The 18554-nt window shown below is 52.7% G+C and overlaps 1 protein-coding gene across 2 annotated transcripts in view; it reads right to left on the bottom strand.

The window, feature by feature from the left end:
* AFAP1 (actin filament associated protein 1) overlaps nt 1-18554 on the bottom strand; it is a gene marked incomplete at both ends in the record, with an annotated part of 74751 nt that overhangs the window by 45003 nt on the left and 11194 nt on the right. For both annotated transcript variants that reach the window (XM_080697349.1, XM_080697348.1), the window contains 2 exons: nt 9159-9338; nt 12502-12713. In XM_080697349.1, coding sequence (XP_080553475.1) covers nt 9159-9338; nt 12502-12713 — 392 coding nt within the window. The remainder of the gene's footprint in view (nt 1-9158; nt 9339-12501; nt 12714-18554) is intronic.

Raw genomic sequence — 18554 nt, forward strand, 5'->3', positions numbered from 1 at the left:
ACGCCTCATTGCTCCGTGTGACCCCAGTACCTGGGAGGCTGAGACCAGAAGGCCACAGGTTCAAGGGCAGCCTTGACAATGTAGTGAGCCTCTAAGCTACCTAGGCAGCCCTGTTCAAACTAAAAATAAAATAGGGCTGAGGGTGTGGCTCAGAGGGAGAACTCCCCGGGGTCAAATGCCCAGTAACACACACACACACACACACACACACACACACACACACACACACACAAACAAACAATTGATTAAAGGGAAAAGATGAGGAACTGAGAAATAAATTGGACTTGAGATTTTACATTAGGAAAAAAATGAATTAGTGAAAAATAGAAGAAGGCTGACGCTGAAGTGAGTGAAGCCTTGGAGGCCACGGCCGGCCAGAGCCATGGACGGCCACCGGGGTGCTCACAGAGCCTGACATCACGAGACGCCTCCCGCTGGACTCCACAGAAGCCGCGTCCAGGACACAGGCCAGCACGCAGCAGCTGCGCCCCTTCCAGCCTCGCTCGCGTGGGGTCTACATCGCAGAGCCTTCCCGTGCAGCTGGCCGCCCCAGGCTCCAGATCATGCTAAAGGCACCCGCAGGGCTCAGTCGGAGGGAGGGATGATGAAGACACCGTCGCTGGAAGCTTGGCAACAATGCATTTTACCCTAATGCATTTGTGTTTAAAGAGCCACGTCCCGTGAGAAGTATTTTAGAGAATCGCGTCCAATTCAAAATCACAAATCCTCCAAAAAAACAAATTGTTACATGTTTTGTGGTATTTTTGTTTGCTTTTCCTGAGCCCTCCGCTCCAAAAACACAATCTCTGCACATTTTTGGAGGAAACCTGACCACTCTGTTTCTGGGAATATTGGCTCATGTCTTCTGCCTGACCCCGACACCATGGCTCATGTGTGCGCATCTGTGCAGGCGCCGTGCACACACACAAACACACGCGCACACACTCACACACAGAGTCAGTTAACTCTGGCAAGAGCTGCCGGTGACGGAAGTTACAGACAGACGGAGAAAGGGCTTTGGCAGCAATTCTTGAAGAAGTGTGAGCAAAGCACGCATTAGATGCCATCTTCCTGCTTATGTCTGACAAAGGGTCTTTAATTGTTCCATTAAAGCTGTGTTCAAAACATCAAATGCCCAGATCGTGAGTTGTAAGTGATATGGGATAACCACAGCGTAAGTTAATGAAAGGCTTGGTGTTTGTTTTAGAAAATAATTCCTGTTACAGTTGTTGAGCTATTGTAGGGGCCTCAAAGGGGAGAGAAAAACAGTATCATGAAGAGTGTATTTATATCTTATTTATTTATTTACTTTTGGCACTAGGGATTAAACCCAAGAGTGTTCTATCTCCAGGCTACACCTCTAGCCCCTTTCAAATTTTTTCTTGTTTGTTTTAAAAACAGGGTCTCAGCCGCAGTGGTTGCGCACACTTGTAATCCCAGCATTTGGGAGGTTGAGAAAGGAGGATAGCAGTTCGAGGCCAGCCTCAGCTCCTTAGTGAGGCCCTTTGTAACTCAATGAGACCCTGTTTCAAAATAAAGAATAAAAAAATAGGGCTGAGGGTGTTGCTCAGAGGTAGAATGCCCCTGGGTTCATCCCCAGTGCTGAAAAATACATACATACATACATACATACATACAACATGTTCTCCCTAAGTTGCTGAGGCTGGCCTTGATCTTTGATCCTCCTGCCTGCCTCAGCCCCTGAGCACTGGGATTTCAGGCACATGACACCAGCCTGGCTTTTATCATCTTTTGCATCCTGGCTCCTTCGGAATTCTGATAAGCGTTATTTCCACTTGATAAATAAGTAGGGAAGGCTTGGCTGACCCCAAACATCACGAGTTAAAGACAACCAGGAATGGACTCTAGATATCCAGGCCCCTCGAGGGCTCTCCTGTCTGCCTGACACCCCTCCTCCAGGCTAGAGGGCTGTTCCTTTTACAGCATTTGTTTGGGCATTGTTAAAGAGCAGTAGTTCTGCTGGGCGTGGTGGCGCACGCTTGTAATCCCCGAGCTTGGGAGGCGGAGACAGGAGGATCGCGCAGGCTGGAAGCCAGCCGCGCATGCTGGCTTAGGAGACCCTGTTTCCAAATAAGAATATAAACTGGGTCTGGGAGTATAGCCCAGAGTTAGAAGGGTTCCATCCCCAGTACCACCAAAACAAAACAAAAAAAAACACCCAGTAGTTCTTTGTTTTTTAAAAATCTATTTCAACCATAAAGTTGTGGGCTTTGTAAGGTTAAAAAAAAGCTATGATGATAGTGTTAACCTATTTCAAATAAACTATCATTACAAAGTTTTAAATTATTTTTAAAAAATCACAAATTAGTGAGGAGACATAAGATTTGAACTAGACCGTGGCTTATCTTGAGCATAAACAAAACTTCCGTTTCTTTGTGTCTTGACCTTTCAAAAAGAGCTCTGGAAAACAACTTCCCAGTAGGTTACACATTTTACTGTTTTATTGAGATAAACTCTCAAATTAAAAAAAAAAATAGAGGGAACAAAATACCAATCAACTTAAAAATCCAGATCCTTTAAAGTACACATGGAACATTTACCCAAACTGATTGTATACTGAGCAGTGTGTCTAGAAACTTATAAGATATGAAATCATATAAAGCTCGATGGCAACAAGAGAATACATATGAAGTCACACAGACTTTCTTTGTAGACTTGCCAAATTAACTCTTGTGTGTGTGTGTGTGTGTGTGTGTGTGTGTGTGTGTGTGCGCGCGTGCGTGCGCGCGCATGCAGATGGTAGAGAAATCACAGAAGGTCCTATGCCAAGAGAATTGAATTAGAAATTTTAAAAATACATATTCTAAAAGTCACCAAATAGAAAGTGGGCATATTCCTAAGTAAGCTATTAGTCAAAGAAAAATCACAAAAGAAATGAGAAACTATTTCAGACTGAGTACAGTAAGAGCAAATATATGAAAACTCAGAGGAGGCAGAACTGTGCTTACAAGAAAATATGTAGTTTTAAATGTATCTATAAGGCCGGGCGTGGTGGCGCACGCTTGTAATCCCCGCGCTTGGGAGGCGGAGACAGGAGGATCGCGCAGGTTCGAAGCCAGCCGTGCTGGCGTAAGAGACCCTGTTTCAAAAATATAAAATAGGTCTGGGAGTGTAGCCCGGAGGAAGAAGGGCTTCCAGGAACCCCAGTACCACCAAAAAAAAAAAAAAAAAAAAAATGTATCTATAAGAAAAAAGGATAAAAATAAAACAAGAACTTAATAAAACAATCATCTGAAAAAAGCCAACCGAGCTGAAACTGGTTGCTTTTGAGAGAGCTAATGAAGCTGGTCACCATCCGGCCAGGTGGAAGAGACCTTGGCGAGGGAGTTGCCACACCTGGCCGCCGCGCAGGTAGGGCGCCAAGCCTGCCGCTCTCCACCCAAGGGGCAAACCGAGGGCAGCTGCAGTCCCAGCACTGGAGCAGAAAGGACAGAAAGACACAAAAAGATGGGCTTGAAGTGAAGCCCATGGCAGGAAGGAGCCACACAGGTGTCCTTGTGTCCTTGTGCCTGTGGGGCGGGGGAGTGAGGGCAGGACAGACGGGGCCCATCCCCACAGCCACCTGCGGACTGACATCACTGACTACAGCCACAGCTCCATGCCTGCGCTCACCTGCTGGCCCAGAGCGACCCCCAGTGGATGGAGCATGGAGGGTGCCCAGGAGGAGGCAGAGCTCAGAGGCTCCTGGGAGCACAGCATGGGGCAAAGTGAGCCCCTCCAGGGAGGTTCAGCTCCCAGAGCATGGGGCAGCCGAGCTTCAAAAGCTATGGGTGTGGTGGAGCATGCTCATTGTAATCCCAGCATTTGGGAGGCTGAGACAGGAAGATTGCAGTTTGAGGACAGCCTCAGCTACTTAGTGAGGCCCTCTGCAATTCAGGGAGACCCTGTTTCAAAATAAAGAAAATAAAGAATAAAAAAATAGGGCTGGGGGTGTCGCTTGGAGGTAGAAGGCCCCTGGGTTCCATCCCCAGTACTGGAAAAAAAAAAAATACTATAGGCCGAACATAGGGCGGAGGGTTTCTCCCAAGACACAAAAAGCCACGAGAAAGAGCACCTCAGTTCGCCAACAAGTGGTCCAGGAGGCTGGCGGCACACCGGCGAGGTCTGCAGGCCTCGCCAAGCTCTCCCATCCAGCACGCCAACCATGGCAGGTGGCCGTGAGTGGGGACCTGCCGGGCGGAGGCCACGCTGACAGCCCCGGGGAGCTGGAGCGGGGAGGCGGCCCCTTCTGTGTTCTGCTACTGCGGCCTGAAGCCGCTACACGCCCTGTGTTGTCCATGGCACGCTCCCCGGCACCGTGGAGCGTGGCTTCCCAGGGCTGGACCACTGCCCTCGCGGCTCAGGAGCAGGCAACTGGAGGGTCACACACGGTGTAAGATGCGCCTCCCTCAGCCTTGACGCAGCGTCAGGCCAATGGTTAACACACTGATAGATTGCTGGTGGGAGAGTGACGCCTCCTAGGAAGCGTGATCTGGCTCCATCAGTACAAATCCTTAAAACCTTAACACAGTGATGAGTTTTCCTGGGAACTTAGCCTCCAGACTAGTGAAAATGTAAAATGAGAAATGCCTCGGGTTACTTATTATGGGATTGTCTGTCATATCCAACGGCTGAAACCACCCCGTGTCCGTGAACGGAAGGCAGTTTTCAACTCTGGCCTAGTTACGCAAGGAGATGCTTCTTATTACAAAACAGAAAGACAAAGTCTTTATTCTGCACATCACAAAAATCTCTAGGACTGTTCAGATGGACAAAAAAAATAAAAAATCAGGGGTCGAGAGGGATTAAGTGTGCATTTTTATCTGCTTGCACATGCACAAAAAACACCCCTGAGGGGTTCGTCATAAACAGTGAGCACCCTTGTACCTCTCTGGCAGAGGAATCACCGTGCAAACCACCCTAAAGAACCACGTGGCAGAATCTGCTCTGGTGAGGTGTGCACGTCTATACCCAGACAGCACGAGGCGCGTCCATCCTAGGAAGGCCGTGACGTCTGAGAGCTCGGGACGAGTGTTGCAGTGTCCGCGGGACGTCAACACTGTGCAGGCCCTGCACACAAGGAGGGCTGGAGGACAATTCTAGGAGACAAAAGCCTGGCAGCTCATGTGGAGTTTGAAGCCATTTAGGTAGAAATGATAAAACATGAGAAACACAGCATCACGAGTGTCCACGGCACGTGAAGGCCAAGTGACATGGTACCCAGACACTAAGAGAGGCTGGGCGTGCCCAGAGGAGGGAGGGAGAGTTCAACAGGGGAAGGCCGGTGCCAGCCCTACCCATGGCGTCCTGAACATTAAAGGGATTCAAAAGACATGAAATAAAAAGAAAGAAAAAGGGCTCCCGCCTCTGACTCACTGGGAACCTATGATTTGGGGTCTATGTGATTCTGGTAAGAATCTAAAGACAGTATCTGGGAAGAACTACACCATCTCAGGGATCCGCCGGCCTAAAACCATCACACGCCTGTGAACAAGCGAAGCTGCTTTTAGCGTCTGTCCCTCATTCCTAATCAGAACTCCTTACATTCTTGTACTATCATCTGGTATGGGAATAATGGCAAACATCAGACAAATTCACCAATTTGACTTCTAGAAAAAGAAAATCTGCCTTGCAGTCTTTGCTTCCCTTGTTAAAAATACCAGCAAACGCTAAAATAAAATTTCTCGCAATTAACTCCCATTCTCGAGCGGAGCCGGCATCCTGTGAGGAGCCGGAGCGAGGCAGCAGGAGCGTGGCACGCGGGAGTACGCTACCCCACCAGCATGTGGGCAGCGCGCTGCCTTTGCCTGTCTGTACGTGGCGACTCTCTGGAGGACGGCAGGTCGGGCTGAGAGCAGTAAGAGGGAGCCCTTCTTTAGCAGGCGTGAGACCTTTAATACCTGGAAGAACAGGGCGTGCAGGAGAAGGCTTCCGTCCAGGGGTGGCCTTTCGCCACCCTCAAACATCAGGGTGCAGGAGGGAGGATCCAGAGGAGAAAAAAAAGAATCATCAACAAAGCATCTCACCTGCTCTATGACCATCCTTCCTCCGAAGGGGCGGTGCTAGGATCACAGAAGTGAGGACAGCAGGAAAAACAGTAAGCCGGCAGACAGCCCCACGGCATGACGACAGGACGTGAAGCCCGAGTGCGCGGCGTGGTCCTGGGCTCCGTCCCTCGCGGGGCACCGCAGCGCATGGACCCCTGCAGCTCCGCCTGCCAAGTGCAGCTGCTAACGGTGGCCCAGGACCAAGAAGGGGCGAAGGCGGGAAAGGGCTCAGTGCCCTTAAAGGGCGCTGCAGACCGTGGTCGCTGTGGGCTGACCTGTGACACCATCAAACTCGGAACCGGCAAGGCTAAGAAACTCCAGACACAGGACTGCCCAGCAAAGAAAGCGCCCCTCAGCCTCCTGCGCCTCACAGATGTGAGAAAAACCACAGCCGCTGCCGAGAAACTAGAAAAGAAGATCCACATGCCCCACCTGGTAGACAGAGCACCGTGGTCGCCCTGGAGTCTGACCTTCGCGCCTTCCGGGAACGTCCTGCAGGCCGTGTTTCATACACACATGTTATAGGAAGCCCTGTTACCAAGGGCTCAACCCGGCTCTCGCCTCCCACAGCCCTATCTTCCAGCAGGTCCTAGTGAGCGATGCCGGACATGGTGGGGACCCGTGTGTGGATGAAGACGATTAGGAAAGTCAGGTACAACGTGAAGCACCTTCCCAGAAGCCTGAGGGAGTTGCTGTGACGGTGAGGAAGGTCAGGGCCCAGATTCAGGGAGGCACGCAAGTCCAGAGGGCAGCGGTAGCCGGGACCCCCTGGCCGCCCCAGAGGAGGCAGAGGGAGGCTAAGTGGTACTCTGATGGCTCTGTGGCACCAGGGAGCAGTTGGGCTTCAAAGGACATCAAGGGTGAGTCCCTGGAAAAGCACCCTCCATCAGGAAAGGGACCCTGAAGGAGGGAACTTGGCGCAGGATGACATTCACGGCAGGCCAACTCCAAGTCACCCGGGAGGCTCGGCCCTCAGACCCTGAACGGGACGGGACTGATGAGCAGCTACTGCCCCCGTGCGTGGCAGGGACGACGGGAAACGCTGCCCCGGTCCTAGGAGCGAAGCTGTTTCTGCAGGAACGCCCGGACACTCACGAAAAAGAATGGAGCTGGGCCCCGACCACGGATTACGTGGGGAAATCAAACCTGCACTTCAGAGCTCACGCTGTAAACCAGAAGAAAACCATGAGTGTGAACCCCAGGAGCCTGGAATCAGCGACGGTGTCCTACATGTGACACAAAGAGCATAAAACGGAATGAAGTACTGAGAACGGCGAGATACGAGTGCCCCGACAGCACGCGCGGTGGAGGAGGCAGTCACGAGGCGCCTCCGGCATAGGCGTCCGTTTGTATAAATTGCGGAGGGCCCTCGGGCTCCAGACAGCAGGCACGCCTGCCATGGCCTCCGGCTGGGGCCGGTGGGCCGACGGGCAGTACCTGCTCCTGGGGGCTCAGTGTTCTCTCTGCATCAAGAACATGGTCTGAGTTTGGATCGTGGTAATGGTCGCGTAACTCTGTTAAATACTAAAAACCACTGAATTGTACTGAGGTAAAAGGCTGAATTTATAATATATGAATTACATCTCAAAACAGCTACTGTGCAATCCAGTTCAATAACTTTATCCCAAATATAATGACCAGCCTGAATGTCAGATAACCTGTCATACAAGAAGACAAAACAACACGGGCAAGAACGAGCATGACAACAGACAGCAGAAGCAGGTCCAAACTTGACCCGAAGCCACGGTCGAAACCCCTGTGCCAACTGCATTTGCAGAGATAAGAGCCAAACAAACATTTCAAAAAAAAATTTACAATGGTACAAGGGGTATGTCCCATTTGAAAAGGAAACAACTGGAAGTTCTAGGCTTGAAAACTGCTTCTACGGACTGAGTTCTTTCAAATTCTTCTGTTGGCATTCTAAGCCCAGTGTGGTGGTGTTAGGAGGCAGGCCCTCCGAAGGTGATGGGCCACGGGGGTGCCACCCTCGTGAAAGGCCCATATAAAGAGGCTCCAGACACAGCAAGAAGACAGCTCTCTGTAACACGATGGCCTCTCGCCTCCGCCTTGGACTCCCTCCAGAACTGTGAGAAGTAAATTTCTGTTGTTTCTATGTCACCCAGTCTATGGTATTTCATCAGATAGACTAAGACAGCTATGACAACCAAAATTAAGAACACAGCAAACAAAACAAACTTGACAGCAGATTAGAGACGGCCAAAGAAAGAAATAGTGAACTGGAAGGTAGCAAGAAAGAAATAAGCCAGACTACGGAAGAAGGGAAGAGAAGAGTATATACTAAGGGAAGAGAAGAAGCTGCCATAGTCAGATATAAAAAGTCCCCTAAAGAGCCCCTTTATTAGTGTCTGGAACTGATACGATTGAGGGCTGCAATCCCAGCACTGGATAAATCCACTGTAACAGACTTATCTGGGTGGTGGCCCAGCCCGGAGGGTGTGGCCATAAGAGGTGGGTCCCTAGGGCCTCGGGGCCTTAGAGATTAGTACGATTCCTCCTCCCCTGCTCTCTCTCCCTCTTCCAGCCTCCATGATGTGAGGAGGGCAGCCCCTGTGCTCTCCCTCTCCCTCCCTCTGCCTCCCGCCGCCATGAGCTGAGATCCATGATCTAAACCAGGAGAAAATAAATCTTCTTTCCTCTAAGTACATGGTCAGGTCTTAGATTATAGCTATAAGAATGCTGACCGGAACAGAGTAGAGCTGAGAGAATCTACTCTATTTCAACAGTGTCTCCGGGAAGGGGGGATGTAGCAAAGCGGTATTTTAAGAAGATGGCCAAAAAATTTTCCCCAAACATAAAAAAACGCCTAGCAAACTGCAAGCAGAATAAGCCCCCCAAAAATCTACATCCAGAGATAATAAAGTTGAAGTACAGAAAAGAAAGTCAGAGAGTCGGCCTGCAAGTGGAGACAGACGGCGTCCTTCAGACGGGAGTCAGATGAAATAGGATTCTGATCAACCAGAGAATCCAGTTGTCAGAGACAAAACTATTCGGATTAATCCATTTTGCCCATGCTTGAAAAAGTGCGGATAACATAAAAGCAGATCTGAGGAAGGTCCGGACGCGAAGACGCCCGCGTCGCAGCAGACCCACCTTCAGCCACTGCTCCGCCTGCTCCTTGCTCTGGACGGCGAGGACGAGGGGGTCTGTGCCTTGCTGGGTGATCTTCAGCTCGTGCTTCTTCTTTTTGCTGTCTTTCGGGATATACGTGACGTTACAGCCTTGGAGAGGCAGTTCCATCTGCGGCTGCTGGTCCTTGGAACTCTTGTAGCACTGCATTTGACACAGCACACCAATTCATACTGTAGGGGGTCTGAGCAGAAGCACCGGCAAAACCTGGCACAAAGTCACTGTGCGTGCGGCAGGCCTGGGCCCGTCAGATAGCAGAAACGCTCACGGCTGGCAAACGGTCTGAGGGCCCGCGGGCGGCACACCCCGCACTGCTCGCAGAGGCGTGGTCCGCGGACGGCGGATCACTGGCTAGTGACCTGGGCAGTCTACGGGGCACCTAGAACCTGACTCGGCAGGAACGGAGGTCTCTACTTGGATGGAGCTTATGCCCTCCTGAAGCTTTTCCACTAAATTAAGTGAAAATACTTGAATAATAAGCCTATTAAAAATCTTGGCTAGGCATGCTGCTGTAGACCTATAATCTCAGTATTTGGGAGGCTGAGACAGGAGGACGGTGGGTTTGAAGCCAGATTGAGCAACTTAGTTGCCTCTCAGCAACCCAGTGAGACCCTGCTTCCAAAATAAATAAAAAGAGCTAGGGGCATAGCTCAGAGGTAGGAGGCATTTGGGTTCGATTCCTTATTACTACACACACACACACACACACACACACACACACACACACGCACACACGCACACACACAATAGTACACACACACATGCGCACACACACACATACACACATGCGCACACACACAAGCTTACATTTACAAAAATAATACACATGTAACATGTACTCTAGATACGCTGCAGCCACTCAGCCCGGTGCTGGAGGGCAGCAGAAGATGCCTGGCAGCCTTGCTTGGTGTCTGCCTGCGTCGACCCCCCTTCTAGAAGGCCGGTGCTGTTTCTGTATGAGTACAAACAGCACTGCTTCATGAACAGAAGTGTCTACAAGGCTAGCTTCCCACGGACGAGAGCCGTCAAAGCCCAGGCTGCTCCAGACTCACGCTGGCGTCACGCCCAAGATGCCCTGCTCCGCCTGGGTCACGTGGTTCTTGCTTATTGTCCATAGCAACCCGGAATCAAATCTCTGCCCCTGGCTTCTGCCTGCACCATTTTGTGTGATCGTAGTACCCAGGGCCAAAAGCATCCCTCTTAGTGGAACTCCGCAGTCCCACAGGTCAGAAGTCTCGCTCCTCGCTCTGTGACTTAGGTAATCTGGTCCCAGGAAGTTTCTTTTCTATTTGTTCATTAGTTAAATGTGTTTTGCTAGTGTTATTACTTCAATAAATTACATTAAAATGTCGATAAAAATAATATCTGCTAACAAGCACGGGATACAGACCCTGAGAAAGACAACTGTGGTCCGTGGCCCTTCGATGGAGACACCTCTGGGTGGGCTCAGTGGCTCTCCCTGCAACCCAGGGAGTGAGCGTTTGGGGTCTGATCTGGTGCGTCACAGCGCCCAGCCCAGAGCCACCTGAGCGGAGAGAGGAACAGGCCCATGGAGGCTCCAGAAACACGGCTGATAGCGGTGCCCGGAGGAGGGCACACAGCACCTTTAGGGGAGGAACACACCTTTTGGGTCTGTTTATGGCTTTTGATACTATTTAAGTTTGGAAAGCATTCCTTTCATCATTGTGAATTTTTTTAATATTCACAGAAGTCATCTGAGTAGCTGAGTCATACTTCACTTCTGAATGAAAAGCCTCATTAATAAAAATTGCTGTGACTCTGCCATTCATCAGAGATGGCGCTTCCTCGTTGCCCATTAATTTCTCCTTTGTATTTATAAGTACTCTCCACAAAGCCATTATCATGCTGATGTGTAGGGGAAACTCACAGGAGACCAAAGAGCAGAAAAAGAGGAGGGTGATGGCAGATGAGGAGATGAGGGTGGTACCCAGGGGCTTGGGCCCCAACGGCGGACCCTGCCTGCGGCCATGGGGCTGCCTGCAGTGTGTGTGAAATTTATCTTTTAAGTGAGAGTTGATTCTGTACTTTAAACTATTTACATAACATATCCACATCTTGCAGCTATTATGTCAGATTATAAATAAGGACCATATTAATCTTTTTTCTCATGCTTTAAAATTCCCCATGGCATCATATTTGGCATAGCCTGAGTTTGGGAGAAATTCAGCCCACACATGTGGAAAAAATATGTACTCTCACTGTTAAAAAAAAAAAAAAAAACCCATCAATTTAAAAATATAGCCAGGCGCAATGGTGCATGCCTGTAATCCCAGAACTTGGGAGGCTGAGGTGGGAGGCTCACAGGTTTGAGGTAGCTGCAGTCATTTCGCCAGACCCTCAGCAACTTACCAAGACACTGTTCCAAAGTGGAACAGGCTGGGATGTAGCTTGGGGTAGAACGCCTCTAGGCTCAATCCCCGGTACAAATAAATAGTGTATATATAGTTTTATACATATATTTACGATATATACATTTCCTATATATGAAAGAGCCTTAGAATCTAGAAAAATAAGACTCCCACAATTCCCAGATAAAATTTGTTGTTTTCTTAAGTAATTATGAGCTCCACTAAAACATGATATACAAAAACACAAAGGTTTGATTTTACTGACACACTTTTGAGCCATCTCCCCCCACCCCAAGGTTAATCTGAAAGAAAAACAGACGGCAAAAACCAACTCTAAAGTTCAGAACTTGGATAATCCACCATGGTACAAATTAGGGAAAGAGTGAGGGAGGAGCAGAGAGCAGGGGAGCACGGGAGGCTCAGCTCCGCAGGCCCCGCCTCCTCGCGGAGCCCCTCGGGAACAGCATCCACAGCAAGGGCTCCGTATCCTCCACCCCTGCTTCCGGCCGCTCCAGTTAAAAAAAAAAAAAAAGACTTGGCCTGGAGCTTTCCAGAAGAATCTCCTTTCTTAGCCACCCTCCCCTCTGAGCCTCCAAAGGCCTCCCCACCCCACTGCCATGACCTGGCCCTGAGGAATTCACTGACTCACTACAAATGAGAAAATCCAGCCTGCAACTTCTGGCAGCCGCAGTACTGTGCGCCTCTGGGCCCGGCGCGGGGAAGGTTCTGTCCACGGGAAAGCGGCAGCCTGAAGACCAGCTGGCCGGGCCTGGCTCCCGGGCCCACTCTGGCTCCCGGGCCCACTCTGGCTCCCCGTCCTGGCCCACGGGCCCCTGGCCCCACGCGGTGGTGGCAAAGTGCACCGGATACCTGTCCCCTGGAGTGAGTCCCACCAAAACCCGCTGGCTCGGGAAGAAGGTGGCCGAGTCGGCCCTCACCAGCAGCTTGGTGTCCTTGACGACGCAGAGCAGCTTGGTCCACTGGCCGAAGCGCTTCTTGCGCAGCAGAAAGGCGCAGATCTTGGCGTCCTTCACCAGGTCCATGGAGGCCTCCTCCGAGGGCCACTGGTGCCGGGTCTTCTTCCCCTTCCCATCCTCCTCCTCCTCATCGTAAGACTCGTAGGAGCTGCTCATGGCATCCGAGTCATAATCTGTCAAAGACAGCGCAGTGAGGGCCGTGGCTCACCCGCAGCTCAGCGGCGCTCCCGGGAGGAAAGGAGCCTTTCCCCTTAATGAAAGATAAGTCTAAGCCCCGGCAGGGAGACACAAGAAAAAGTTCTGGGTGTGGTGGTGCACGCTTGTAATCCCAGTACTTAGGAGGCTGGGACAAGAGGACCACAGGTTTGACATCAGTCTCAGCACCACATCGAGACCCTGTTTCAAAATAAAAAGTAAGATAGGGCTGGAGGTAAATAGCTCCGAGGTAGAATACTCCTAGGTTTGATCCCCAGTACTGCAAAAAAGGAAAAACTAGACGCTACTGTAAGAAAAGGGTTTTTTTGTTTGTCTGTTTTTTGTTTTTGCGGTACCAGGGATAAAACCCAGAGGCATTTGTACCTCCGAGATACACCCCCAGCCCTATTTTTTAGTCTTTTTATTTTTGAATCAGGGTCTCACTGAGTTGCAAAGGGCCTCACTAAGTAGCTGAGGCTGTCCATGAACTGTGATCCTCCAGTTTCAGCCTCCTGAATGCTGGGATTACAAGCGTGCGCCACCACGCCCGGCTAAGAAAAGTATTTTCTTATAGCAGCTTGAGTGGACCAGCACACTGCGCCCCACGCTGTCCGCCGAGTTGCCACCGCCTAACACAAGGGCCTCCTGCCTTCCTGGCACTGGGCCCGGCTCCCACCTGTGGCCCTGTGGGGAGGGAGACCGCCTTGCTGGATGTGCTGTCCCCAGCACCCACCCAAGTACCTGGCACACTGTAAGTTTACACAGATAGAAGGAAGAACTGAGCCGTGCGCGGTGGTGACACTTGTAATCCCAGCACTCGGGAGGCTGAGACAGGAGGATCGTGGTTCGCAGCCAGCCTCGGCTACTTAGTGAGGCGGTCTGCAACTCAGTGAGACCCTGTTTCAAAGTAAAGAATAAAACACAGGGCTGGGGCTGTAGCTTGGAGGTAGAATGCCTCTGCGTTCCATTCCCAGTACCGCAAAAATAAATAGATAAAAAAAGAAGGAAGAACTGTTCCAATAACTTCGATTATGTCTGCAGAGCCCTGCGAGGCGAGGCCGGGGCACGGGGTGCGTGGCCAGTGCCCGTGGCTGTTATTAACAGAGCGGTATTTTCAGCCAACTGAATGCCAGGCTGGTGCGATTCACCTCTGGGTTCCTCTCGACCCTGGCATCGTCTGGAACGCACTCCGTGTTCAAAGCCATGAGGAATGAATACCCAAAGGACAGCGGAACGGCAGATAAGGAGAAGCACAGCCCTGGGTGCTCAGCTGAGCAGAGCGAGAGGGGGCGGCCTCCTACAGAGCAGGGCTCCTGGGCGGCCTGGAAACAGGCGGGCTCCCCATCACGGTGGCATCTTAACTTCCGGGCAAAGAATCCATATTGAGAGGGGGGAAAGAAGAGATGGGCAGTCCCAGCTGGGTTTCCACTGAGGAAGAGTCCAGGAAGGGCTCTAGGCGGGGGCTACAGAGACTGGTGGAGTCTGCAGCCCTGCGACGGGGCACGGGGCCTGCCGAGCGGGCGCTGCACACTGGACGAGAGGTGCTGAGCACCACGGGCGAGCCTGCGCCGCGAGGCCGAGGAAGGGCAGCTCTGAGAGTCAAGGAGACGGAACCGAGACTCTTGCCCACCGTGACCGTGGGCGAGAGTGACCAGAACCGTCCGCACTGCCCGGCGCTGCTTCACAGTGATACGATCACACTGTGCGTTTACGACGATGACTCAGATGAGTCCGGAGGAACACAGTCCCTCAGGGCTCAGCTCGTTTTGGCGGACTTCTAGTTTAGTAAATGAAGAACAGCCAGGCGTGGTGGCGCACGCTTGTCATCCCAGCATTCGGGAGGCTGAGACAGGAGGATCGCGGTTCGCGGCCAGCCTCAGCGACTTAGTGAGGCACTCCGCAACTCAGTGAGACCCTGTTTCAAAATAAAGAATAAAAAATAGGGCTGGAGGTGTAGCTCCCCTGGGTTCCATCCCCAGTACAGCAAAATAAAATAAAATAAAATAATAAATGAAGAACAAATTTGTTGTGAAGGAGAGAACTGCCTTTGATTTCATTCATTCAACAAGTATGTACTGAGCACCTACTACCTGCCGGGCGGTATTTTCTCGGATTTGTATCTGCATGCCCAGTGCAGGGATAAAGCTGTGCAAAGGCAGAGGCTGGCCTCACGTTCACAAGGGCTCTCACTGGTCCTCGGCCATGGAGATGGGACCCAGCCCTTTAGTCTCAAGAGGAAGAAGAAAGATAAAGAAAGAGAGAGAGAAAGAAAGAAAGAAAGAAAGAAAGCAAGAAAGGCTGATGCTAAAAGTTATGTAGATCACCCAAGACCACATCCCTGACCAATTCAGCTGACACGGGAAGCCAGGTCTCTTGCTTTTAAAATGAAAATGTAAACTATGTCTCCAGTACCCTTGTCGTCTTTGGGAATGGATTGTGGTCAACAGTTATGAAAAGACAGTCAGTTCATTGTTCTGCTTTCTGAGAGAACAAAACTGAGTCATTTCGAGAAAAAGTTCACCAGCTTAGCAGGACGCAGTAACAGAGTTAGCTGGGGTAGCAGAGTCTCGAGGAAACTCAGCTCTCCGAAAGGCCCTCGGTACTTGCCCAAGGAAGAGAAGAGGTTGCTCATTACTCATCAGGGCCGTGCTTGGCCATCTAGGACTCGGACGGGGGCCGGGGATGAGCGCAGCTCACTGTCTGTGGGGCTCGGGCTCTGTATTACATCAGGAGGCAATGAATATTGGTGAAATCAAAGGAAGAAAGGGGGAAAGAGGAAAAGAGAATCCAGTCCTCCCATGTCAGGCCCCCAAGGAAGGGTCCTGCAGCAGCTGGAGCTCTGTGCGCAGCGGGCCCATCAGTAGCGGTGGGAGTGAGTTTCCGCAGGGCCTGGCCCGCGCTGACTCAGACCCTGACTCCTGCTGGTTGCTCTCCTCTGTCCAGACCCCTTGCAGACTTCCCTCATGGCCAACCACCCCAGACGGTGAGGGCAAAGGACGCGTGGTTCCAGCTACATGGAGTCCGCGCAGCACAAACTCTCCAGCTCCTGGGACATTTTGGCTTCAGATTTGGGTTCCATTGGGATCTTCAGCTGTCTAACTTCCCCTGCTCCGTGCAGTGACGTGGCTCACGTCTGGGGTCGTCCCTGCATCTTCAGACCCTGCTCAAGAGCCACGGCGTGCACAGGTGCGATACACCTGCTTCCAGGGCCACAAAGCTTCCCCGTGTCCGTCAACTGATCCTCACAATAACGGGCACCTTTGGCGGGCAAGAGCAGGAGAAGCCCTGGGCATTTGGAGAGAACTGCTTTACTTTGGAGAAACTACTTTCAGCTGCTGAGGCCCTAGGAGAGATGAGATGCTGTGCCACAGGACACAGGTTAAGAGGCAGCCTGAGCTGCCCAGCCAGGACGGAGTCCTCCATCACATGCCTGAGAGCAGGTCCCATCCGGTCCTACGTGGCATAAACAGGTGGCTGCAGGGCCGCTGAGCCTGGTGCCAGCCACACGGCTCCTGTCAGTACTGGTCAGCAGCACTGCCTGTGGTTTGACTCCATGGTCAGGACTCGAGGGGAACAGGATTAGAAGATCAGGGATGACTAGTCTGCGGCCTCTGTGAGTGGCACACATCCCGAGGGTCTGGGCACCAGTTCAATGCCCGGCAAAATGAACCCAGCGGCCCAGGTGCTTCATACTCAAGACAACAACGTGACCATCCTGCTTGTCGTCCGCCTCCTCCCCTAGACCTCTCGTCCACGTGGACCCACATATGGCCATGTGTCTTGGAAGGATACCCCGCCTGCACACACAAGCCCAGCATCGATGCCCCGCCGTGAACTGGCCGCCGATTGGCAGGTCATCAGCACTGGTCCCTCCCCACAGGGAGATAAGGAGAGGACGTTTGCCTTCCTGGCCCAGGACGTTCCTGCCTAGAGCACCATCCCTGGCTTAAAGAATGCTAGCCACCATTGCAGGATCCCACCCAGCGGCTCTCACCAAGGACGCGGTCTGCGCAGATGAAGTCCAGCCCTGGGCTTGTGGTCTGGAGGTCCAGGTCTTTCCACATTCCCTGTCTGCCTGAAGAAGCTGACCCACAGGACCGAGAGTGGGATTCTGAGGACTCAGGGATACTCGGCCAACTGGCCACAACTCGTGGGGCGGGGTTGAGGCCTTCCAGAACCTCCCAGAACATTCTAATGGTGCATGCTCTGACTCCCACGAAAAGAAGGAGGGCTGAGAAGGCAGCGACTCCCCTCACCATGACCCTGTGAGCCACTGAGAACAGTGCGGCCCCTACCAGGCAATTTTGGACTGTGAAGGGCAGGAGGTGGCAGAGACGGTGACAGGTCCTCATGGGCTCCAAGGGCCAGAACACCCACAGGCCTTGTGGTGGCCAGTCCTGACCCTGAGGGAGCTGTCAGCGCAGAAGGGGAGTGGGAGGAGCCCATGGGGACTGAGGCGACCCTGGGGCCCCTCTGTCCTCCTGTTCCCAGGAACCAAAGCCAACAGGGCTTCAGCCTCCAGTACGGAAGTCCCGCTGATAGCGCAGACCTTTCCAGAAGGGAGCTGGGTCACCCTTCCTCCAACTGCGGGCAAAGGCCACGCAGGATGGACATTGAAGGAGCTCCTGAGCACTAGCGATGGCCATGGCCGCTGGGGGAGGGAGGACCAGGTGAGCCGGGCGCCGTCATCCCGTGTGCACATGGACACATCTGCGAACACAACCAGATCCCTCTGCTCCCGTCCCCAAGCCCCCACCATCCACCACGAGAGAGCTCACGGTGGTAACCTCGGGGCTCAGAAGTCGCAGCAGGCAGCTGAGAGGGAGGATGTCACCCAAGGCTGGACAAGGGTCTGTGTGTCCGCTCGGGGAACCAGGGCATGCCCGCCATACAGGCAACAGCGGAACGGAGCGGCGCTCGGCCACTTGCTCAGGGTCTCTGTTTGCAGACGCAAAGTGGCTACACGAGTCACGTGTGGGGAGCAAGTGGTTGAGGGAGGCTGGGCAGGCTTCGCATGGCCTTGCTGGGCAGGGCTGCAGTTGTATCCAGCCCGTCTTGGACCACCCTGGGAGGACATGGATGCTCTGACGGGCGACGTAGGCGCCAGGTGCCGCACGGCTCACCTGCGGGGTGGCTGCTCTTGTCAGTGGGGTCACAGCTGTGTCACGGTCCCTTCACCCCCTGCCAGGCCGCCTCCCTCAGCCCTGCCTCCTGGGCCAGCTGTGTGCAGCTGTGAAGGCAGCTCCAGCTCCTCCAGCTGGGCCCCGGGCGCCAGGGCTGGGGCAGGTGAGTGGGAGACACGGATTCCAGTCTGCCCCGCTCGTCCCCGGCCTCGCCAGCCTGCTGCCCAGACACTGGCCTTCCGTGGCCTCTTCTTCAGGCCCTGGCCTTGCCCTCTGCTCCGTAGCATCTGTAATGCTCCTTTTTTGAAAAACCATTAGGACACAGGAGTCCACACACGCCCTCCGTGTCCCTCTCTACCTGAGAAGGTGGCGGACCCTGTGCCGATCTCAGGAGTCCACTGACACCTTTCTTTTGGGGGGAGTTGCCTTTCTCCAAGGGGAGGCGGGTACCTACGGGCCTCAGTGAAGGGCTGCGCAGAAGGCGTGGCTTGCTGCCTGTTCAGCCCAGCCCGCTGTCTCCCTGGGAGCGTGCGCTCTTCCGCCGCCCTTCCTTTGGGAAGCCTGGCACCCAAAGGTGCTCACCAGGCAGCAGCCCAGGAAGGGCTCTGGGGAAGGGCAGCGTACAACACCTGTGTGGGATTCCTCAAACGAAAGTCATGGGTGGCCTGAAATCAGACAAAATCCAGAAACACGCTG

Source organism: Muscardinus avellanarius (genome assembly GCF_963383645.1).
Source record: "Muscardinus avellanarius genome assembly, chromosome: 6".
Lineage (NCBI taxonomy): Eukaryota > Metazoa > Chordata > Mammalia > Rodentia > Gliridae > Muscardinus > Muscardinus avellanarius.